This window comes from Ptychodera flava, chromosome 17, assembly GCF_041260155.1.
Source record: "Ptychodera flava strain L36383 chromosome 17, AS_Pfla_20210202, whole genome shotgun sequence".
NCBI classification, from domain to species: Eukaryota; Metazoa; Hemichordata; class Enteropneusta; family Ptychoderidae; genus Ptychodera; species Ptychodera flava.
In genome coordinates, this window is record NC_091944.1 from 24783564 (window position 1) to 24809316 (window position 25753).

Here is a 25753-nt window from a genome sequence, read left to right on the forward strand (position 1 = left end):
TCTTGCTGATCGATGCGAGCTTGGCGACTAGATGGCGGACATCCTTATTATTGCAATTATCATCCGCAATACAATAATAATGACGTCATTTGCTGTGGCAAAAGAATGAAATCGTCTTGTTATAATCGTGTATTAATTCAGCTTCTTTGATACTTTGAAATCTAAGACAGTTTTTTTTTCGTTAACAGTCTGACAGCATTTCAGCGAAGTATTATCGTACTGGTAATATGCGTTTGTACATTGTTCATATACCTTTAGTTGCTCAGGGAAAAGCCGTGTACATATAAGTTTTATCTGATGACATAGTGGAAATCTACTTGAGTAATTACCAACTTAAATGTTGCTTCTTAAAGCCCCACTAGCTGTAACTCTTCAAATTTGTTGATCTCAAAATATCTTCCTATTCCTCCCTGGTTTACTCTGAATTCTACCATCTGAAGGGATATTGGCTTTTACTGCATTCGGAAACCATTCCATTGTGAAAAGTTTGGCAATTAAATTCAAATTTAAGCGGTCATTTTGATTTCCCACCATTTTCAAAAATTGGTGATGTTACATAGGAAACAGAACATACAATGTCACAGTTGAAAACATTCACCCCTATATGCATTACATTGGACTGCTCCGTGCAGTTTATGTGAAGATTTCAGTGCAGATATCGATATGCACAGCTTCCACGGTTTTTGCTTTTCCGCATGGTTCTGTAATTTAATGTTTAGGACTGGTAAACATTTAATCGCAGTGTAATCTTTATCTTGCTAAAATTTGCATATACAGTCCCAGCGGCTATTTAATGATAAGTGTATACACAAACCTAATTAGTACATTCTCACATACTTGTTTTAGCTTTAAAGTAAAATCATAAAAATAATGCTAAAAGATATAGCTAGTGGGGCTTTAAATGAATCTTCGAATGCTATAAAATATACCAAGTTAACAGAGTGATTAAAGACGGGATGGCATAATGTTTTGTATATAAATAAAATAATTGTTTCTTAAAAATGGCAATAAAAATTCAAAAGCAAAAAGTTAATCAGGTTTTAGTTGCACTTTTGGCAATTCAGTAGTATGCAATTTAACATTTTAGACTGCATATTTGTCAGTTTGTGTTACGGTTACACTACGATATGGAACGTGATTTGGATAATTAGCTGTTGTGGGGAATCTTTAGAAAAACTGGGGGTAGATTTTTTTCCGATCTATACTCAGACTGCAGTTTAAAAAAAATAAAAAAATAAAAAATAAAATACAAGGTATTTGTTATGTAGGGAAATGAAAAGGGGAAACGACAGCTGAGCTGGAGAAACCCCTAATCATGGTGTTAACAGTATCTGTTGTGAGATATTCGCCTAACAGAATCCTAGTGTGCCAGTCTACACAAACTTCGCGTATCTCAGACTTGACAAAATCTACCGTTGGCATCCGGCATGCTGATTTCGTTTTTCTTTAAGTAAACTGTCAGCCTGCAGGACTACAGGAAGACTTCATACTTGCAGGGGAAGTTTGATTATGAAATCCGAACTAAACTTTTGAATAATACTGCGCTATCATGGTTTACAATTTGTCAAGTTCATAAGGACGGTAAGGTGATAAAAAAGATGAGGTAAAATCTAAAAATGGCGTGTTGTAAATTGGCTGTCTGCGGGCAACCGCAACCTATTGTTAAGTAATGACATGTTTCACATGATAGTATCTGTGCACGATTGTTATCATATTATGTATTTACATGTGTTACAGCATGGCTTTCAAAACATGAGTTGATAATCAGCGTGGCGGCGATAGTGTGTAAGCACCTATCTCTACGTTGAACGCGATGCGATGAGATACAGCTACGTCTAGTTATTACATGTAGTCGATAGCGGAGTGAACGGGCAATGTGTAAATGGCTGAACTCTGTTATGTTTAAAATCAGCAAAATAGTTTACATTACAACAAAAAAACTTGAAAGTACTGTTGATGGACGCCAAGGTTAGGGACATAGCACAAGGCCATTCCTGGCATTGTCTCTTTTACAGTGTTTATAAGATCATTTGCGACTTAAATGTACCCTATTATCACCGTGGGTTCGGCTCTCAGACAAGCCGCATTCAATGTGTCCTAGGTCGTGCACACAAAAAGCCATTGATACGGATAAATAAATTCTCCCTTCGCTGCGGAGACTCCCGAGCTGAATAAAATGTCCAGATTGGCCGCAGCTTGTCGATGTACACCCAACCTTTTTAGCAAGCCCATTGCACCGTTCCTGAAGCCGAATGGAGTACATATATTATCGTGGTGTCAACACAAAGATACCAAGAGCTGTACAGGGCTCATTAGCGGGCAAATATAAGTCGTTGTGACATCTCACTGTGTAGACATGGGGTTAGATGATTGACGTTGTAGACCTCGTCATTGCGGGAAGGGTTTGATTTTTGCCTTTGGTCGCGTGGAGCGGTAGAACAGCCACTGTTTCAACTTCGGTCGAGCTGGCCGGTCTCGGTACGTGTTGGACGTTTCCTTTGCCTCCCGGCTTGAAGAAAGCCGCCGTTTTGTGGCTCGAGACCACATGCATCCCCCCTGGTCCTCGAGATCGGAACGATCCCTTCGCTAGAGCAGTCCGTGGCTTTCCGTCCGCCTCGTTTTCCGAATCGCCGCTGTGGCTGTCCGCCAGCTTCGAGAATTTTTCTTTACTGTTTTGATTGTTAAAGATTAACGATGTATTGGTGGCTTGTCGTTTAAGTTGTCCATATTTTGCATATCCGTGTTCCTTTGAATTATTGCTGGCCTGTCTTTGCTGTTCCTCGGCGTCTTCGGCCATCAAATACATCTTCTTTTTCTCCAACAGGTACTTCGGATTCGCCTTCAGAAGTTTCTTGTTTTTCCGTTTCCACTGACGGTACATAAAGCTGGGCTTGATCAGTGGGGGTAACACGGGGGGCTGGGGTCTGCGGAGGGCGTTCATTTCCAGCTTCATCCTCTCGCGGAGCTCGGGTTCCAAGGTGGGTTTGTTTTTCTTCCCCCGCCTCATCTCCACCCTCTCCTTCCATTCCCAGTATTCCCTAAGCTCCGTCTTGAAGTCACGGAAGTCCAGAGAGTTGTGGCTGCTCCCGCTGGAAGACGATTCGCTGACCTGCCAGTCGCGCTCGCGCTCGCGCTCGCGCTCCTTCTTTTTCTCGTGGTACCAGTTGACCAATTTCAACCTGTCGGTAAGTTGTCGGTGGGTATAAGTCATTTGTATGATCACTTGCGAGTGTTCCTTCTCTATTTTGCTGATTCTCCGGTCGAGGAGCGCTTCCTCCTTCATGTTCTGGACCATCGCGCGTGTCCAGTAATCGACAGTGTTCGTGTGGTTGTCGCCGTTTTTCTTGCTCTTGTCTCCGGAACGTCCACCGTCTCCGTCGCTTAGATCCCCCATTTTGGTTCACTATATTTTGCCTTCCCCACAGTTTTTATCACATTTATGACGTCTAGCGTCTGTCACGCACGTCGGCAGCCCATGGCCGGCAAACAACTCCGAAGAAAAAGTTCAACCTTCCTGGTCGGTCATCGGTTTGTGTTTCTCGGCAGTGATTGCCTTGTTCTTATAACTGTTACATATATGGCTTGACTGAACTGTAACACAATGCGCAGGGCAAGCGTTTATCTACAGAACCACATATATATAGCGCCCATCGTTAATCGGATCTACCCCCCGGTGACGGGTCATGCGACAATTGGTTGCACTCGAAAAGTCAAGATACGTGTGTCCCCTGAGACCTACAATGTCCCTAACACCGTGAAGGAAGAACTGTTGTCTCATGTGAAGGACGAATTGAGCAGCATTCCTTAGTTGTAGTAAAAAGTCCAATGACGTCCGAGGGCTCACCTGCGATCTAAACCCTTATTACCTTGGCAACTGTTTATACGGTGCTGAGAAATCGATTAACAAAGCTTCAATGGTCCTAAAACACTGCTGGCGTTGACAATGGCTTCATTACGTTGGCGACAATTCCGAGCAGGGGCCCTGTCATTCCCGGACACATGCATCCTGCTGGGTTATCATCAGAATTCCCGTTAATCTCGACATTGTCTTCCGGGGAACGATGGCTTTAATTAATATCCTCAGGTCGTCTTCCGGATCCCGAACAACTTCGTCTGGTCTCGACTGTGAAGCATGAGCTGACCGCATTCGGTGTACACCTTCTGCTCTAGTGGCTATATGTCTCAACGCACCACTGACGCAGTGTTGTCGCACATTACTTTATCCTAGTAACAACAGGGCCACCATGAGTCTCCTGGCGACGGGTCCGTCGTGTGACCCCGTAATGTCAAGATCTCCCCTATTAAACATTAAGGTTTCGGTCCCATCACGACACAACACAACACAGCGCAGACAAGCAGTGGTCGCCCAGCGGCGGTTTTGCTCGTTCTGGGCGTTCGCGTTTTGAAGTGCTATCCAACTCGTTGTCCACTGGTCTGAGAGTAGCCCTGTTTTCGTATAGAGGCACATGTAGTCCGTGGAGTTGTACAACGCAACGGGGTCTCCGTCAATTAGTTGCACCCGAAATTCAAATGCTCGATGCACAATAGAGCGATCGGCCATCCCCCTTGGTTCATATAGATCTGAATACAGCCCTTTTTAATACCTCGATACACCTGGCTACAATGGGCTTTCGCGAAAATCTTCTTTCATCCCTTTACAGTTTGACGGTCCGCGTCCTTGTTCTGTGTGTACAAACGTCTTCTAAGGAGTTGAATGGGCCTAAACAAACGCAAACATTGTTGGTAGTGTTAATCCCACACGCGGCGGTCTTTTACTTGGGTGATAAATTCTCTGCGAGGCATGTCGACTTCGACGATCAATTCTTTTTGTACCCAAAGTAAATCGGTGAATCGCGACGTCTGCGTGTCTATTTGTCAATGTCGGGTGATAATGACCGTGAAAAGTGATAGTTAGTTGGCTATAATGAATGCTTGGCGATAAAATTTATTCCTTACTGCCGTTACAGCTTGAGAATGACTGGCCCATGGATAAATAATTTACCACATATCGTTTTTTTTTGTGATCACCAATAAATGACCAAGTAATGTATACTACCAAAAGTCTACATAATATTTCGGTACCGGTGTTCTATACTTATTTGTTTTGGTGTGTTGTTTTTCTTTCCTTCTGACGAACTTTCCGGTGGCATCATAAAATTTAACGTTCAGTAGTCTTTATTTAGTTTCTGGGCACAAAAGTTACCATCTCCTGGTGACGTCACATTCAACTTCGGGTGACATCGACAAGGGAGAACTGACTACCAAGAGCTGAACAAATAAACATTTCGACTTTACATCGACGGTGTATCAGCGTCTATCATCGGCACGTCAAGGACACCGTACTAGAGTAAACACCACTTCTATACGTCACGGCGTTATTTAAGGTAGTATGCGCCTCGAAAGTGAAGGACGTAAACTTCTGCTCAAACTTTCCTCAATGAAACTTTCAACCACACTCTTACCAAATCAAGACTGTAAAAATCAGGGTCGCCATGCCAAGTTTTCTACAAGAGATACAAATTTCCGGACTTTTATCAGTATTTGAAATTAAAAATGGCCGCCATCCCTGTGTATGATTCTACTATTATACGGCGCAAAACAAAATTTTTGATTTTCAAAAAACTAAGTTGATATTTTTTTTCTTTCTACACGAACTTTAAAATGAGCCCGCACAAGTGGTAGTCAAATAAAGAATTGTTAAAAATATGAAAGTCCGAATCTGTCCCCGAGGCGCGTTCTACCTTAACACATGAATGTGTCAAAGATTAAAGGAATTGGCAAATCCCTGTCGGATTTCAAAATACTTCGCCAAGGCTAAGGTTACCACCAAGGCCGGTAACGTTGGCAAAAATTGAGTGGAATAACAAACAGCAAATATTCGTTCAAGTTGTTCTCCCGGGTCTTTTCGTTGCGCGATCAATCATTGCTAATTCAAATTAACCTAGAAGTACACGTTAAAGTTCTCTCATCAATATAATGGCCGTCAGAAAATGAGCAAAATTCGTGAACGGCGGTGTGCGGTTTGAAATCAAAGAAGGTTGAAACATTTTCTCAAATTTTCCTCCGGCAAACTTCAAGTCGTTCTCATTCAAAGTCGGGAACTGAAATTGGGTGGGTGGGAAGGTGGGGGGGGGGGGTCAATGTGTAAACGTCGTATAGGGCGAAACAAATGAACACAAAATTTGCCGATATTTAATCTTCAAAATTCACTGTCTTAAATACATCCTGAAAGATTGAATTTTCGATTTTGCACAGAAAAAAAGTTGTTAAAAACTGCATTTATTCAGCAAGCTTCAAGGTTGGTCCGAATAAGCAGCATATCATGGATTCTAAAAACATTGTACACTTTTGAAAGTTCAAACATCCCAGTCTGTACCCGAAGCCGCATTCTACCTTCAAGTTGCTGGAAAGTGTCGGTGGTATTGCCAGATAAACGACACAAAAGTGCAAGGAACTGGTGAATATAGGCATTGATATATGTCTGGTCAGCACAAAACAGCACTGTGAAGATCTGAATGACTGGGCAATAATTCTTCCTTGCATAATAGTATCTATTTACAAACTGTTGGATCGCCCACAATACAATTAATTTCAGGTGAATACGCAAAATTGCCCCTCTAAGAATGCCAGGCAGGAGGTCGTTTCTGGTCGTGGCGAGTTCAAAGAGTGGATTGTGGGAAATTAGAAAGTTAATTAGCCTTACGAAAGGGGACAATATTTCGCAGATTCTTGTCAAACCGATCGAACTCCGTATAGAAGTCGGTGAATAACAAGGATGGCAGGGATTGCGCGGAGAAATTTATTTCTTTGGCGAAGCTGTTTACATGGTTGTCAGGTTTTACTGGCAATCGGCGTTAAATTACAGCTCATAAGGAGGATAATTTGAGTCAAAGGTGCCCCTGAAGAACGATTATTGGGATTTACAGAGTGACACCGTTACCCAGTTGTGAGCAACATTCCAGTCTGTCTGGCAGATCCCCAGCACCGTGTACGCCACTACGGTAACGGGCGGATTGCCATGGGATTTAGTGGTCACGGTCGGGGGTTTTTATGAAGAATTGCTGGGTGATTTATCGCGCAAATTCTACGTGCAAGCCATATTTAGGCCTCGGTGACCGCATTTTCGATATGTTTATCATATCTCGATAATCGCGAGAAGCCCTTGGAAACGGTAGTTCTAACAGTTTGAAAGACTGCACTCTGACACGTGACCGTCAGTTACGCGGAATCTCTGAAACTGATATTGTAGTCATCGCGAATGGCTTTGGTGAAATTTCAAGATATTTGATGCGATAACTGGGAAAATGACGTTATTTTGATAATTGATGGACGGGTTTTATTGGTGTCCAAAACGTGTTTAGCCAATGATACGCCGCTTTCTTTGACTCGACATGGCGATAGCGGCCTCAACTCGGAATCGAGAATTTTGACGGCGTCACGCGTGTGTACCGTACTGCGCTAGGGAAGCGTCGAATAGTTGTTGCGGGGATATAGCTCCCTATGTTGTCATGTTGTCCACTTCAATTGCGTTTAATGACTGGCCGTAAGTAGGTTATTGACAATTGTATGAAGAAGGAAAATGACCCAATTGATCAGCGCCAACGGCGGTCACCATGCAGAGAATGAAAAAAAAAACTGCCCGGCTGCGGAACAAAGACGATACCAAGCTCTGTCTCCAGCTATCTTGGCCTAAAGGGTGTTTTTTTCAAAAAGCCAAATTAACGTCAGTTAAGTAATGTCGTCTGGTATAGGTACCATTTTTTGTAGTGTAATGATTTGGATGTCCAGAACGAGGCGATAAACTTTCCTCGCTCATAAACTTCAGAGGTGGTGAACCAAAGACTCCCAGGTGTTTTTTTGGCGCTGCACAAAAACAACAGGTGGCTTTCTCCTTTGAACAATGTTGTATTTAATTCATTGGGTTGTTTTTGTGACAACATTCGGAAATTACACTGTTTGCAGAGCTTGTATCCTATCTACGGACGAAGAAATTTGAACGATTATATTAATACGCCGTGATGTTCAACTAGTGATCGTCTTACTGTTGTTGTACTATGCGTAGGGGTTGAGTTACTGATACCATTTCGTCATCTTGGAGATTGACATTTTGTTTGAGCACTTCACTTCTGAGAGCACTCTTGAAAATCTTCGCGTGCGTGCATGTGTGTGTACATTTAGAAAGAAAGGGGTAAATTGACAGATAAACAGACTGACATATAGATAAATAGTTACGGAGACAGACAGACAGATAGATAGGTAGAACATGGAGGTAATAACAAGACTCCATGGCTAGAAAGACATTGATTACGAGTTGTGCATTGATATGACACGTGCGATCTAGGGTCTAACGTAAAATGGCACGGCAAAACGGCACTTACGGTTACGCCACCCAGACGTTAATAGCCCTCTCCGAGCGTCATCTGTATCTACAGGTCCCGAAACTCTGCTCTAGTGCATCCTCGATGAAAATAAAAAACGGACCAGCTTGCTACACTATTATATTTCAATGTATTCATCATATTCATTTACTTTCCATTAAAATTTTCTCATTTTTTTCCAGAGCACGATTATATTGAGGTGCATGTGCTGTGCTATTTTTATTACAGTCGTCTTTAATTTCTGTGAACTCCTATGAATAGTTTACTTTTGTTCTAACTGACACGAATACATCAACTTAATTATCGTATTTTAGTCCCTCACGAATCAGTACTTACATCTATAGTCCTGCTCTGCCTCCATAGCAACCCCTCGTAATATTTACCTCCTCGTTAAGAAAGTAACCGGAACTATTAAGTCTACCAAACTATACAATAAAGAACGATACTTGGTCATTGCAATTAAACTTACACAATTAGCAAACTTTAACAAATTTAAGTTTTTGATAATCCCACACACAAGCTTATAAAATTTATGTATTGGTATCTGCAGGTCCCCAAACATACATGCATGCATGCATACACATAGATACATAGATACATACATACATACATACATACATACATACATAGATACATACATAGATACATAGATAGATAGATAGATAGATAGATAGATAGATAGATAGATAGATAGATAGATAGATAGATAGATACATACATAGATACATACATACATACATACATACATACATACATACATACATACATACATACATACATACAAATACATACATACATACATACATACATACATACATACATACATACATACATACATACATACATACATACATACATACATACATACATACATACATACATACATACATACATACATACATACATACATACATACATACATACATACATACATACATACATACATACATACATACATACATACATACATAAGTCGTCTTGACAGCAATGCATTTTATCTTCGATACCGAAAACAGAGGCCAACCAAAAAAACTCTTAGGTTATTTTCAAGAGGTGGAAATTTCACAATGAAAAGTATGGGTATGTGAAAATTATGATCAGAACTGCACATCGGATAAAACGCCGACAGAACCTTCAGAAAAGAGTGAAATGATATTTATCAATACTGAAATACTAAATTACCATAAAAATTCTACATTCAAAGGTTACAGTACAGTGACATAGTCAATCTGGTCGATGATATCTATTTTGCCATACCACTTTCCATTTTTACGTGAATTGCAGACTTATGCCTTAACATACACAGTGTGATCCTCTCATAAGTTTCTAGTATGAAATCAAAGAAAGATTAATGCAGTACCTTGACCACGTAATGAAACTGTGGACATGCACGGCATATTCAATGTCTATCGCAAGATATTGAATTAGAATATGTCAATATGGCCCCTGCGGAGATAACTGGTTCAGATCTACACAAGTTTTTGAGTTCGCAGCGAAATCTTCCTGTGTGCATAGGGGCTAGCGTAAATGTCCGCCCCCAGGGGTATTATACAATTAAGCAAGGGTATGATACCCTGCTGGTGCGTTCGGTGTTGACTTTGTCAAAGTTAATCCATTGATGATCTGGTTACAGCGTCGACAGTTTAGTAACTTACCCCTGCTTGCTTTGGCGCATTCAGCAATCATACGCATCTAATAATAGATGCGGCATACACGGCAAACTTAGTGTATGATTATCTAAGGACAAATACATGGCACAGTGAAGGAGAAAAAGAAATCGTTACAAAACCAGCGCTAACGTAAGACAAAGACACCCAAGGTTGGTAGTATAAATCTTTATTGGCAATATCATAGTTCAACGTATTCAAATAAAGTAAACAACAGTAACAAAGAACCTGTGCTGAGACTGAGACACTCCTACCCCCGCCCCTATCCTTGGGGACGGACATTTACTCTAGCCGCTATGATTAAATACAAAATCAACACATTCCGAATGTGTCATTGCCCTTCGATATAACGGCAGAGAGGCAGTAATAAAAAAGAAAAGAAGACAAATACCTTGGCGGTGAGGGCGCAATTTATTCCAGCCAGCCCCTAATGCGAGATTCTGATAAGGATTCGGTCTATAACTAAGCGTTAATTTTACTTTTCTAATATTCTGAGATTCCTATATAAAATCCATACTACTGAACTTGACCATTGTAAGATGACCCAATTTCGGAAAATATTCCGGCTAAGTTTTAGTATCTCATTTGGGTTTACATCAATCAGTGAATAGAATGATGATCATAGAAAAAAGCATGGTTAGAGAAGGAATACGAGCCATTTAGCCAATGGCATCGATGTCTTTACAAAAAAAGGTGGGAATACGGAGAAAAGGGCTGATATCGGACAACTATCGACCGAGCTGAAACTGACAGTTTACAGAAATGTAGCAGTCGAAATGGCGATAATTTTTCACGCAAAAAATTATATATTAAAAAAAAAGATGATCCAAAATCAAGCGATTCATATATTTAAATAATAACACATGATAGCGAGGGCAATATCAAAATTTGTTTCCTGCCCAAGGGATGGTGCTCATGACCGGAATATTGATGGTGCCGAATCTTTAAAAGCGTATTTCCGAAGTGTAATATGTAATTTGACCATTTTATATCCCAAAGTTGTTACGCTGAAAATAGTTGCAGGTGAGTATAACGATGACTATGCGGCCTGCTACGTCTTGGCAAGTTACCATCGAATCGTGTGGAGCGCGCGAAGTTCGATATGAGTTATGTCATAAATGGCACCGTATAACGATAAAGTTCTTCTCAGTGGTTCAACATTGTGTCACTGTATAACTCATTGCAGATAGGACGGGACAATCAAAGCTTCCCATCAAGTAAAACTGCATCAAACGAAGTTTAGTTTCTACGTTTTCACTGTTTGAAAACTTAAGTTTAAAAAATGACTTGACCAGGGGTGGCGCTATTCCGTTAAACGTCATAACGATTGCTTACAAACAGAAAGTAGCTCGCTCGCTTTTTTGGACGAGCGCCACCGTGACAGGGTTAGCGCCCTTGCGCTCCCACAATCCAGGTAACCTTAGGTGAGAGATTGGGAAAAGCAGACAATGAATTTGCCACTTTTAACAAACAAATCCACGTTCAAGGGCCAACAGCTCTAACTACCGATCATTTTAACTAGATTTGTTGTTTTTGTTTACTATACATTCAGCCATAAAAACATAAACGCGATGCTAATATTTACATTTGAATTTAAGTGCTGATAAGAAGACACTTGTCAGAATAATGCACATTAATGACGTAAACGTTGAGCTGACAAGCTGAATGCTGTGTATCTCAACATGCTTTGTTGTTTCAACATACTGTAGCTGACTTTAAAAAAGAACAAACTAAAAGAAACCAGAAGTATCTACAAAGTTTCACTACAAGCCCTGTTAAGGCAAGTCTAAAATCTATGATATTAGTTATTTGCCAGAAAAAGTCTATTTGTTGTTCTCAGATAAATTATTTTTTGCATCTTTGCTCATAAACTTCCAAAATATTCATGTTAACCAGATGACTATTTCGACTTTGTCAAGTCTAAGTTGAAGGATTTGGAGTACAATTTTGAGAATTTTAGAGAAGGGAAGAAGATTTATTATTCAATATGTGAAGTCCAATATATACATGATGTGTAAAATTTATACACAGAATAAGATTAAAATATCAGAAGAATTATTTAAATAAATTATTGATTTTTTTTCTGACAAGAAGAATCGCCCGACCTTTTCAGAACCCTTAACATTACAACTGATGGCACGGCGAGATGTAAAGATTTACATGCAGCTTGGAACGGTACGCCGTATTTGTGCGTATATATACTTATTTAAACAGCGTGTTTGAACTGTGTATGGCGTTGCATCCCTGCCAAAATTAAGCTATGCCGTTGTAATTACGACATGATGATGAGATGCAAAATGCGATCATGTTGACATACAGACTTGACATTCTTTGAATCTTACATGAAGAATGCGAGAATTTGGCTGTGAAAAGTGTGTTTCAAAAAGTGAAGTCATCAAGGGGGTGGGCTGTGATCAGGTACAGCCCGTGTGAACACGTCCGAATACTTTCCTGTCGATGATGTCGTATGAGTCAGCAAAGGAAGTATAAGGAGGTTTAAAGGGCGCCCTCAACGAAGAATTCATCCTAGTGCACGTGTAGGGCATGACAATGATAACGATAGGAAAAGCGAGAGTTGCTCTGAGAAAGTGACGTATTTTATTATTTTTAGCTCGAGAGCTCAAGATACGGGACTTTCCATTCGACTGTTTATGAACGGTACATCCGTTTCAAAATCCTAAAAAGGGGAATTAACAGAGAAGCTGAGGTCAACCAGGTCCGGCAACTGCTCAGCGAGGCCCGTTGACGCTGAGTAATTTCATTTCGAATCGTTCACCCGTGAGAGAGAAGGTCTCCTGTACTTCTCTAGGTGCCGGCAGTGATTTGAGCAAATCGAGCTCAATTATTCGTGAATCCTGTTCCAGATCATAAACGATTGACGATAAGTGGCATCATAAAACATCTCTCTACGGTAAGTAATAAATGTCAACATGGCAACGTAGCTACCATGTATGTATGAAGTTCAGTGATGTTATAATTACTGTACATAAGGGTTACCAGATTTGGTATCGTGACGAGAAGAACGAAACAAAACAAATCATAAGGATTTGAGTTCAGTATTGAGAGAGAGAGAGAGAGAGAGAGAGAGAGAGAGAGAGAGAGAGAGAGAGAGAGAGAGAGAGAGAGAGAGAGAGAGAAATATATCCGCATAGTTACGTCTATCGCTGTGTAGCAGCAATGTTTTTTGTCATGCATGAGCAGTCAAAACAATCATTATCACGTGATTTCAAGGAAGGTTTCAGGCTACTGTGTGATAATTCATGTCCTTACAGGTCCTCATTGTTCGTCGCGTGAATCATGTCAGCAGCGAAAGAAAATAACCCAGGACAAAAAGCTAACATTGACAAAACTGTTGAACAATTGCAAGAACCGGCTAAAACGAAAAGTAGACGTACAGGACAGACGGGAAAAAACGAAGCACCACATTCGTCCGGTCTAGACGCTGTCTCCGAACTCTCTCAGCAATTACGAACTTTGAGAAAGAAAAACCGAAAATTGGAACGCGAGAAAAAGTCTCTCGAGGACCAGGTATGCGTCCTGCAGGAGCAATGCCTAGTGTCTGACGAGGAGAGAAGGCATGCAGCCGAAGCTGAACTCGTCCGACAACAACTGCAACTGAAAGAGGACGAAAATGTCGTGTCCGAGGAAATGCGACGCGGCCTCGAAATAGAAAGGAAGAAACTCAGAAGACGGGTACACAAACTGCAAGGCGAGCTGAATCGTACAAGGCACGAAAACCTGCAACTCATGCAGCATTCCGAGATACTAGAACGCATTCAAGAGAGTATGGAGTCGAAGTTGAACGAGGCGCTGAGTCAAGTGACTATTTTGAGCATGATTGAACATATGGCTCCGGCCGCTCAAGAACAGATTCAAATCCTCCGTGCCTGTCTCATATCTGTTCATGAAAGTAGGGCACAGTCGCCTGGCCGCAGACGAGCGGCAACGCCAAATGCAACGCAGGGTTCTGCTATAGATATGAGTTGCATCATATGTTACGAACACGAAAGAACGATTGAAACACGGCCCTGCGGGCACATCGTGATGTGCGCCGTGTGCGCCCAGCAGCAATCCGACGAAAACGGAACTTGCCCCGTGGACAGGCAGGTCATTGAATCAATGAGGAATATAGCAGAAGATCAGTAATTATAAGAAAAGAGGGCTCATTGAATGCGCATGCGCCCTGCTTCAATTCATCGATGAACCTGATTTGGTAAATTATCACCGCATAAGTTGTCACAACCGTCCCTTAGAGGGACCGTTTCAAGGCCATGTACAGCGTGTCTGTAGACACGGAACCCCGATAAAGTGTTGGAGCTGTGGTCGCTCTGGTCATAAGCAAAAGTGTGTTCACGTTGTATCGGAATGGCTAGGAGATTGGCAAAGAAGGTTTTGCCGACCCACCACGTCGCATCAAAAATAAAACCCATAACTCTATAACTATCTGTGCATGGAATATACAGCACCTTACTAACAAAATAGAGCAGTTAAGACATTTTTTTGAATTTTAGTTTCCAAAGTTCATTCATTTCTGTTGACATTTTATGCATTGTTGAGAGTTTTTTGTCGAAAGACCATTCTGATTCTGAATTTTTGATTGATGACTACAATCTTGAACGTAAAGATAGATTACTCAGAATAGGCGGTGGTATTGTTACATATCTAAAGTCTCATATTTTGTACAAACGGCGTGTTGATCTTGAATGTGACGACCTTGAAATTATGTGGATTGAAATAACACCTAACAGAAGTCGACATTTCATGGTTGCTATTATTTATCGCCCTCCCAATACAACTCGTGACACTGATATTGCGATTGTGCAGAATATTGAACAGGGTTGTTGTGAGGGTAAAGAAATGATTCTCTGTGGTGATTTCAATATTGATCTTTTAACAGAGTTGTCTTTGAATCATTACGTTTACCAGTCTTTGTTATCTTTGAACATGGTACAATTAGTCAATAGTATTACTCGTCCTGTTTCTCACTCTTGCCTTGACCACATATATGTGACAAATGATGAAAACTTTACTGATACCAGCGTTATTGAACTTGGCCTGTCCGATCATTTGCCTGTTATTACACACCGTAAATTGAATGTACAAGGTAAAAATCGAGGTGGTCGAATAAATATCAAATACAGGTCTTTTAAACGTTTTAATGAAATGAAGTTCATTGACGATTTGAAGTGCGCTCCATGGCATCTACTTAATGGTATTGAAAATGTGAATGTCTTATTTGATACTTGGATTTCGATTTTCAATAGACTTTGTGACTTGCATTGCCCAATTATTGAGCGTCGTGTTAAACGTTTCAGGCAGCCGGAATGGCTGACTGCTGACATATTAAATGCTATGAAAGAGCGGGATGTAGCTCTGAAAAATGCCAGATCTTGTTCATCTATTACTCTATGGAATCATTTTAAACTTCTTCGTAACAGAGTTGTTCATCTTATTACAATGGCAAAAAAGCAGTATTTTAGAAATTCCATAGCAGGCAGTAGCAATAATGCCACGGCTATCTGGTGTTTACAACAATTTGATCAATGTAAATAACTTTAAGGATCCTACATTTATATCGAATGGGGTTTGCTTTGAAAACCACTCTGAGATTGCTGACGCTTTCAATAAGCATTTTGTAGGTATCAGTCACTGTACCGATGATTCCAATGAACCTGTTAATCTGGAGTCATTACGTAAGTTTATAAATACGGTATTATGTGATGTTCCGTCTTTCAGTTTTCCTTTACTGAAGAATGATTTTGTTTGTAAATCTTTACAAGAAGCCAAATGCACGGGTATTGATAATGTTAACTGTAAGCTCTTAAGAATTGCTGCACCTGTAATTTCAGCTACTCTTACTTACCTTTTCAATAAGAGCTTGGATCATGCTATTTTCCCCAGAGTCTTTAAATGTGCTAGAGTTGTTCCCATTTACAAAGGGTCTGGTAACATCAGTGATATGTCTAACTATCGTCCTATTTCAATTTTACCAGCTCTTTCGAAAATCATTGAAAGACATGTGTACAACTCTTTTTTTGAATATTTATCTATGTTTAATCTTCTTTTCGATACTCAGTCTGGTTTTAGAAAGAACTACTCATGCCAAACAGCCCTAATCCGTTTAACAGATGAAATTTTGTGTAATGTTGACAGTGGTTATTTGAATAGTGTACTCCTGCTTGATCTATCAAAGGCATTTGATCTTATAGATCATGACATTTTGCTTGCTAAACTACATGTTTATGGGCTATCTGATGGAGTGATTAACTGGTTTAGATGTTATCTCTCAAATCGTCAACAGATTGTAGATTACATGGGTAGTAGATCGACTATTTGTCGTGTTACCACAGGTGTGCCGCAAGGGTCTATTTTAGGACCTTTACTTTTCATGATATTTATTAATGATATGTCATTGTCTGTTGATTCCTCCACCCTCCACATGTATGCTGATGATCAGACACTACTTACGAAGGGAAAGTGTATTAGTGAAGTCAATGATGCTGTAAATCGTGATATTTTACCAATTTCTAATTGGATAACCAATAATCATATGCGTATAAACGCAAGGAAAACAAAGTGCATTTTGATAACTTCACCTTTTATGTTGGGTCATTTAAATAATTCCGATGTTTCATTGTCTATAGAGATAGCTGATACCAAGATCCCCAAAGTTATTTCAGGGGAGATTTTAGGTATATCTTTAGATGAAACCTTATCCTGGGATGTTCATATTGATAATTTATGCAAGAAATTGAGTATGCGCATTGGATTTTTACGTAAACTTCGTACTTATATTCCTTTTGATCAGCGGTTAGTACTGTACTATGGTCTATTCCAGAGTATTCTTGATTATTGCTGTGTAGTTTGGGGAAACACAACAGTTAAGAATATTGATAAAGTGTTTATACTTCAGAAACGAGCTCTACGCACGCTTTTTGAACTTCCGTTTGATTTCCCTTCAGTGGATTTATCATGTCTGTCAGACAAAGAATATTTTACTTCACCGCAATTGAAACATTTAAATGTTTGAAAGGGTATGGTCCACAGTATTTATCTGATTTGTTTACCGCTCAGAGTGATGTACATAGTCATCATACACGGTCTACTTCTCGCCAGGATTCTTATGTACCTAGATGCTTCTCTAAATATGGTCAACGTAGCTTTCAATACCGTGCTGCCAAACTGTGGAATGCTTTACCAATTGAAATCAAACAAACTACTGTTCTGTACACCTTTAAATCTGACTTGAAAGATTATGTGAAAATGAATGTTCCTTTGTAGATGTAATTATTGTTAATTTTGCTTGAGCCCCGATGAAAATTACTGTACAAGTAACTCGGCCGCTCAATAAAAGTGTAAATAAATAAATAAATAAATAAAACATAAACTGCGTCCGTGAAATGCAGGAAAAATTGTATAAAATATAACTAAGGATGCATCCTCAATAAGACGATATGTCCGATTCAAAAAACACTATGAAATTACATTCAGGACACTTTGTATTTCATCAAAGAGTACGTCACCCTGTCGAATTCGAAGTGTCATAGTTTTACCACAGGGAGAAGTACATTTTTCACATAAGGCGCCTTAACTAAACTTTTTTGTTTGCCGTCTGCGTGCTGGTAGGTTTTCAGAGAAAGTTAAGAAAACAAACACAATGTTAATAGTATTACAAATATAAAATATTACTTTCGATTGTACCAATCTTGTCAGTCATTCTCTCTGCAAAAATTGAAACTTTGCCGGCCTATTTTTTGGAATTTTCAAGGCCCCCTTGAACATCCTGTTTTATCATGTCCCTCCCCGACCACTTTCTTTTCCGATTCCTTTTCGTTAATAATGCTAGCTCCCTAAGACGGACTGCAATCACCATCTAGCACAGAATGTGTCAAACACGTTCGCATGCACTCTCAGTTTAAGCATATCATGATGTATCGGCACGGTCCGTGGAGGGACCGTGGTATCGGCTATGCGGACGTGTCACCTGTCGAGGGCGCCCTCAACGGGGAATTCTGGGCACGTCAAACGTGGAAGTGAAAGTCACTGTAACAACATGATGACGTCTTTACATATTTTTAGCTCAGGGGATTTTCCAGGATAATGTGATTGAATTCGGGGATACCTGCTTCAAATTCAAGTACGGAGAACTCATAAGATAGGCAAACCAGCAGAATGAACTGCTCAAGGATCCGTACACCAGGGTCCGTCTGATGTTGAGCACTCCGACGGTAAGCTTAGCTTTTATGAGGACGCCATTTCGTAACTATGTGTCAATAGAATGAGAGACAATACCAATCGCCAGTGTTCTGAATACATCCAGACATTAACCTGGTTGGTAGATTCAAGGTGAGTCGTTTTGTTTCACAAACTGATCACTGCGAAAGATATTTTCCGCTTCAGTTTCGACTAGAAACTGGTACACACTATGTACACACCATGGCAGGTGAGAATCGGGCCTGGATAATAAATTCATAACGTGATACGAATGGAGAGAGAGAGAGAGAGAGAGAGAGAGAGAGAGAGAGAGAGAGAGAGAGAGAGAGAGAGAGAGAGAGAGAGAGAGAGAGAGAGTTGGCAGAGATAAAAGATAGACAAAACAAAGCTAAGACAAATATAAAGAAACGTTGATATTGAAGGAGAGCATAACATATTTTTGGAATAGAAAAAGACGATTATGTTATCGTAGCAGCAAAATATATGAGATTCAGATAAAATATAAAAGTGAAGAGAATTTTACCACGGCTTCGTTAGTTTACAGTCACTGTTTACATATTATGTCCCTACAGGTCTTTATTGTTGGTTGCATGAGTAACGATGTCAGCAATGAAAAAGGAAAACACAACACAAAGGGCCAATATCGATCAGTCTGTCCAACAATCGCAAAAACATGTCACAACTGGACTGCAAGAGCAAACAAGAGATGAGAAGACATTACCGTTGTCCGGTCGCACCGATGGAAACGCTGTCTCGGGACTCTGCGAGCAAGTGCGAACTCTTAAAAGTGAAAATGCAAAGTTAGAGCGCGAGAAAAAGACACTCGAGGACGAGGTGTGCGTGCTGCAGGAACAGTGCCTAGTGTCTGACCAGGTGCGAAGGCAGGCGGCCGAAGCCGAGCGCGTCCGACAACAACTGCAACAGAAAGAGGACGAAAATATCGTGTCGGAGGAAATGCGGCGCGACCTCGAAGCAGAAAGGGAGAATCTCCGAAGACGGGTACACGAACTGCAAGGCGAGCTGGATCGTACCAGGCACGAAAACCTACAACTGATGCAGCACTCGGAAATACTAGAATGCATTCAAGAGAGCACGGAGTCGAAGTTGAACGAGGCTCTGAGTCATGTGACCATTTTGAGCACGAGTGAAAATCTGGCCCCGGCCGCCCAACAACAGATTCAGTTCCTTCGTTCCTGCCTAGCTTCAGTGCAACCTCAAGACAGCAGGCCACAGACTCCCGCCCGTAGCACAACCGCAGCAACACCTGATACAAGACAGGCCTCTGCCGTTGACATGAGGTGCATCATATGCTACGAGCATGAAAGGACCATAGAAACACAACCATGCGGACATATCGTAATGTGTGTGGTATGCGCTCAGCGACAGCGAGATGAAAACGGAAATTGTCCAATAGACTGGCAAGCTATTGAATCAATGAGGAATATTGCAGAAGATAACTGAAAGAGTAGAGCGGAAAAAAACTTTAAATTCAATACTGCGTACTGCCAGTGCATGCCAGGATTGGAAGTGGGCAGAGTGTTACACATACATACTTTTAAATTCTGGACATGTCATTGTTATATGTGTGAATTGTTGAGCATTTTCACCGAACTATGCAACAGATCTTGTACCAGTAAGTGTACGTATGTTTACGCATAGACCCTCGAGAAACTTGAGGGTCTATGGTTTACGGAACCTACCGCAAGTAAAAAGTTATAGCAAAGACGGCTGTTCACAACAGTCACTTCGCCATTAGATGTCAAAGTTCTTGTCTTTGCTTCTCGAGTTCTGTAAACACATGTTTTCAACGATTGGTGTACGCTCTAGATTTGAAACCATTCATGGCTATTTATTAATAAATAAATTATATGCATTATGCGCAGTGTACTTCTTGTGTATACTTTCACGCCTCTCTCCGTCTCTCTGACATTCTCTCCTCGCTCCCTGAATTTCTGTTTAAAGGGAGGCGGTCATTGGCAGTCTGCTCAAAGGTCGTTAGGGACCCATACGACAAATGTCAACATTGTGTCCAAGGTACCGGTATATGATTATTGATGAACGTTAAAACATGTTTGTCATAATGTAAATGGTAAAATTTAAATGTCGCGCTATGTCGATATGGTGCATCTGTACATAGTGCATGAAATACATTGTTTGTAAACTATAAAGTTGCACATGCGCAGTTCCGACGACGCTTCCCTTTAAGTTAAGTCTCTCTCTCTCTCTCTCTCTCTCTCTCTCTCTCTCTCTCTCTCTCTCATACACACATATAGAGGGGGTCATCATGATATCACTGCCCTTGACGATAATGTCAAGTTTGCCTGACGTTTTAACCATAGAATGTGAAATCAGTTACTACTAGCTGTTAAATATTCATATTTCAAAATTCTTAATATTTTATATCATGATTATTGATATACATTAGCTTAAACTATAATCGTCTTATCTGCCTGTGGTCTAACGAGCGAGATTATACAGGAAGCAGCGACGTGAAAAGAACATATTTACTAGATAAAATATTCTTTTTGTATTGTACACTGTATCTGTGGACATCCTGTTAAGTTATAGTCATATGGATGCGAGACTTTTTGCTGACCAGTACTACTAGTATTTTATTCAGTTGTCAGTTCCGCATCGATATTAAGCTTACTTTTTCTTTGTACAGAAAGAATGCAATTTCTACGTAGCGTCCACTTCGTAGCTATGCAGTCACTGTGTTCTGTGTTAGTAGCATATGCAACGATCACTTCCACACGGATCCATGTTTCTGTTCTCTAAATTCTACATACAAGAGATAACTGGAAAAATTCCACGAGGAACAGACTGGTTTGGGGAGTGCTGCACTCCTTTGCTGTTTTCTTTCAAACTGTCAAAATAGAACCAGAAACCGGAAGAAAATATTTTGCAGGTGTCGTGTGACATATTCCAATATGTTACGACATTGTAAAGACAAGTATCAATTTTCACAGAGGAAGATACACAATAAGCTCCTTATCAACGTTATTATATTTAATGCGACATTAATCCTGAAATATGTTTTGTGCAATGAGGCATAACACTTTCAGAGTGCTATAAATTGTTATCCATGTATTCCTACTCGTAGTTTTCTATGAAATTATACCCAATGATTGTTTTAAATGCATGAGCTATATCCCTCTTATTGTACGAGTATTCAGGACATTGTTTTCAAGGAGTATTACAATGTCACTGTGACGGTAAAGGTGTATCGTGCAAAGCATACCAAAGGTCACGTGACCCAACCGGAAGTTAAGTATTTATCAATATAACTCTACACAGAAAGGCTGAATTCAATATTTTCACAAGAGTTCTGAAACTCAAAGATACACACGTCACCATGACGTCACCTTAATGTACGGGTAATCTACCACTTTAACCCCGCTGCCTGTTGGCGCAGATTGCGCCCTCAACGGTTTAACCTGAATTTGCTGTGTGCGTATATCACAAACAAAATAATACATTGTTCTAAAAAGAGTCAGTCCAACTACAACCATAGAAGCAACACGTAGAGTGCGGGAACACACCAGGATCATGGCATAGATAAATAATAAAGAAGGCAGTTCAACCAGTACTCCTTGTCTTCTAATGATCTTTATTTAAAAATACCGACGTTTCGGCAACACACAAGTTGCCTTCTTCAGGGCAAAAGCTGACAAATAAAAATGAGCACAAACAGAAGTAAAAATCGGGCTGGTAAAAGTAAACTGACAGTAAAAACGAAATAAATGAGAATTACAATACTTGTGAAAACTGGAATTACAGTGAGTGAAAACAGCACAACTACAGTTGTAAGGAACGAAATTAAAAACCAGTAATGATAAAAAACAGCAACACCGTAACCTCATTTACATTATCACCTGCCAAAAATGTTCAAAACAATACATTGGGGAGACGAAAAGGGAACTCAAAAGACGTATATACGAACACATATACACAATCCGCAGTCGTAAACCCACCCCAGTCTCAGAACATTTCAATCAACTCGACCACAGTCCATCACACTTCCAAGCTACTGGTTTACACAAAGTTCACACCACAAATACCCGAAAAAGAAGACTATGTGAACAAAATACATTGCAGATATTGACACACTCACACCCAAGGGCATTAACCAAAGAGAAGGATAAAGCTACTTTCCCGCGTTTCAACTCTTCCCCTTTTCCAACCACTTAGGGGACCCCTTAGTTCAGACTATTTTTTCCGTCTTAGGAGTCCCTTCACCATGAACTTGCTCATTCCGACCCTCCACTTCAGCTGGTACAGTTCCACTCTCCGCACCCAGGTCAGTTTCAGTCCATTGTACCTTTGTTTCAACTACCCTTCTTGTTTCAAAAGGCTTATTGATCTTTAATTTTAGTCATAGCGCCTTTCACTGTTTTTTATCATTACTGGTTTTTAATTTCGTTCCTTACAACTGTAGTTGTGGTTTTTTCACTCACTGTAATTCCAGTTTTCACAAGTATTGTAATTCTCATTTTATTTCGTTTTTACTCTCAGTTTACTTTTTACCAGCCCGATTTTTACTTCTGTTTGTGCTCATTTTATTTGTCAGCTTTTGCCCTGAAGAAGGCAACTGTGTGTTGCCGAAACGTCGGTATTTTTAAATAAAGATCATTAGAAGACAAGGAGTACTGGTTGAACTGCCTTCTTTATTAATTTATCAAAATAATACATCATTTTTGACGTAGGCGGCGTTCCTCCAGAGTATTTCAGAGAATCAAATATCTATACTGAACTTCAAGAATTGATAATTCAATGATACACAACAGCGATAATATGCGGTATGCGGTGGTCGTCACACCGCATGAGCGTACTGTGTACCCTGGAAGAACTAACCACTTTATTTACACAATCCCCCCTTACAACGTATTGTCAAAAGACAACGGACTTACAGGATCTGTAAAACTGCATCACAAGATTTAGAGAATACACGCATAATTAAGTCATTGACAATGACATAGTCCCCACTTGTATTAGGGGAGTATTAGTCTTGATGGGGCAGGGAAATGTGGTCATTAAGAAGTATCACTGGAGTGTATATGTTGAGATCTATGGGCCATAGGTCTATGTCATTGTTCCCAATTTGAAACACATGAGGCATGTCTAAGTTATGGTTCTAAATCGGGAAAAAAGATCAGACCTCTAGCTGTATTGGCCAGCCAAGAAATACATGTGTGCATAATAAATGAGGTACAAGATGTGACATTTAAGGTCTAATATCCTATCAAAATTGGAGGGTATAGAACTTGTGGTTACTGAGTTATGCATATATATTTATAATCAAGGTCAAAGGTCATCGAGGTCACGTGACATTTGAAAAAAAATATTGTATTGCTAATTAATCCCTATATGCCAAAAATCAGACCTCTAGCTCTTTTGGCTCGCTCAAATTAGATATGTGCATAATTAATGAGGTACAATATGTGACGTATAAGGTGTCCCATCATACCATATATGAAGGGTGTAGCACTTGTGGTTACTGAGTTATGGACAAATATGTATATTTGAGGTAAAAGGTCACCGAGGTCACGTGACATTTTGTCAAAAAAATTGTATTGCTAAGTTATCCCTATATACCAAAAATCAGACCTCTAGCTCTATTGGGTTCGCTCAAAATTAGATATGTGCATAATTAATGAGGTACAATATGTGGTGTCATAAGCTGTCCCATCATACCATATATGACAGGTGTAGCACTTTAGGTTACTGAGTAATGGACAAATATGTATATTTGAGGTCAAAGGTCACTGAGGTCACGTGACATTTTGTCAAAATATCTGAGATATCTGCGTGAACAGAGGGACATGACCCAATCTATAAGCCCCCTGGACTTTATCCGTGGGGCTAAAAACTGTGTCACTGCATCCTTTTGCAATATGAATACGATGATAAACTAAATTTTTATTTTACTTGGCCTTATACATGGGATTCTGTGCATAATGACTTATACATGGGAGTCTATGGAGAAATGCCTTATACATGAGAGTCTATTGAGGTGTAAACTACAAAGTCCTCTAACACGGCCAAATTTGATCGCATTGTGAAACAAATCGACATGCATCTGTATGGGGTAGGGTACTATCCTTGTGCACAGTTTGAAAGAATTGACCAGGGCATGTCTGAGATATCTGCGTGAACGGACGGACGGACGGACATGACCCAATCTATAGACTAAAAAAATACTTGTGTGGACATCGTGGAGTTTCGACCGAGACTGAAGACAAGAGACCTTTACACCAATAGGCCTATAAAGGCATTCAACACCTAGTGACACAAGCGTCAATCAAAGGAATTCTCTTATGTAACGAATAGATAGTAATTATATGCTAATCTTCGAAACGCATATAATTGTAATTGTTCATTCCCTGAGTATGCTGCGGCCGGGTATGCAGATCAGGGCGTCTGTTGGAACAATTTCTTTTCTCCTTAACCTGCAGATGATACCCCTCCACAACAAACTCCACCCCTAGAAGTGAATTAAAAATTACCAAAACTTCTCTTTGCTTTGTACCATTGAATGTTACCTGTCTGATATTTTTTTCTGGTATGCAATTTATCAACTTATCATCAGACCTTACTTTCAACAGTAAGCTTAACCTCTCCATGACCTCTCAGGGTACAAATCAGAATTGAAATATCTGAATTATCTACAGTACCGTAGAATGCTTCTCAAGAGAGTCTTCACATGTAAAAATAGGTATTATTCTGCCTAGGAGAATTTACAATGTAATCTTGAGTTTTTTCTCTTTGTCACTGTTTTTTCGCAGGGGTGATAACATATTCATCAGCTCTCTCAGGTTTTTGGCTAGGTTGGGCATGCACCATGGAAAAAAGTTTATGCAGTTGCATTAAATAAATAATGTCCAACATCACACAGCTTTGAGGTCTTCACCTCCATGGAATGCCATTAAAATGGCCAGTAACTGTAACTTTTGATTTTTTTAGCTTTTTAATTTTTTTAAGCTCCGTAACATCTCCTTGTTCTACTCCACAAAGCATGTTGATATACACGGTATTCAGCTTGTCAACTCAGCCTGTACATGTGTATACTGCATTGCTATTGACAAAGTGAATTCTGGTCCGGACTAGAATTCAAATGTAAACAATAACAGTACCAATGCATTCAATAACAATGCATGAACAGATGCTATGTCGACAGACTATATTGTTTGTGTTTTAACATGCTGTAGGTAGAACATGAACTTGCAATTGACATGCAAAAAACATGTTGAAAAAAATCAAAAGTTACAGTTGCTGTTTCACATGAAATTGAAAATATAGTTGACACACAGAGAGACTGATTTACAATGGAAAAACCCTACAATGTCTATGTCTGATACGAATGGAGTCGCCAGATCCATAGCAACTTGACCCTGACCTCAGTATGGAAGTTTGGGCATATCCCAGATGTCAATGTTCATGACCCATGACAAGTGAAAACGTGACTAAGACCTAAAAAAGCAAGACACTGCCAGA

At 40.0% G+C, this 25753-nt stretch overlaps 1 protein-coding gene and 1 long non-coding RNA gene across 4 annotated transcripts; both read left to right on the forward strand.

Annotated features, from left to right (window-relative positions):
• Positions 1-12629: 12629 nt before the first annotated feature.
• On the forward strand, positions 12630-16814 carry LOC139115853 (uncharacterized). The gene is made up of 2 exons (XR_011548195.1): positions 12630-12956; positions 13318-16814. It is a non-coding gene; the product is annotated as an uncharacterized lncRNA (long non-coding RNA).
• A 614-nt stretch (positions 16815-17428) lies between these two features.
• On the forward strand, positions 17429-20130 carry LOC139115854 (myosin heavy chain, clone 203-like). Of its 3 annotated transcripts, XR_011548196.1 has the most exons (3): positions 17430-18391; positions 18832-19842; positions 19937-20130. XR_011548196.1 is itself a non-coding variant. In XM_070678247.1 (2 exons), the coding sequence occupies exon 2, from the start codon at positions 18860-18862 to the stop codon at positions 19718-19720; it is 861 nt and encodes a 286-aa protein (XP_070534348.1). In that variant the 5' UTR covers positions 17429-18273; positions 18832-18859; the 3' UTR covers positions 19721-20130. The 3 variants fall into 3 exon arrangements, 2 of the variants coding, with proteins under 2 accessions (XP_070534348.1, XP_070534347.1); XM_070678247.1 differs by having other exon boundaries at positions 17429-18273; positions 18832-20130; XM_070678246.1 differs by having other exon boundaries at positions 18832-20130.
• The last annotated feature ends 5623 nt before the right edge of the window (positions 20131-25753 follow it).

Excerpts from the sequence above, each read along its gene's own strand:
- LOC139115854 (XM_070678247.1), top strand. The coding sequence starts at position 18,860 with ATGTCAGCAATGAAAAAGGAAAACACAACACAAAGGGCCAATATCGAT.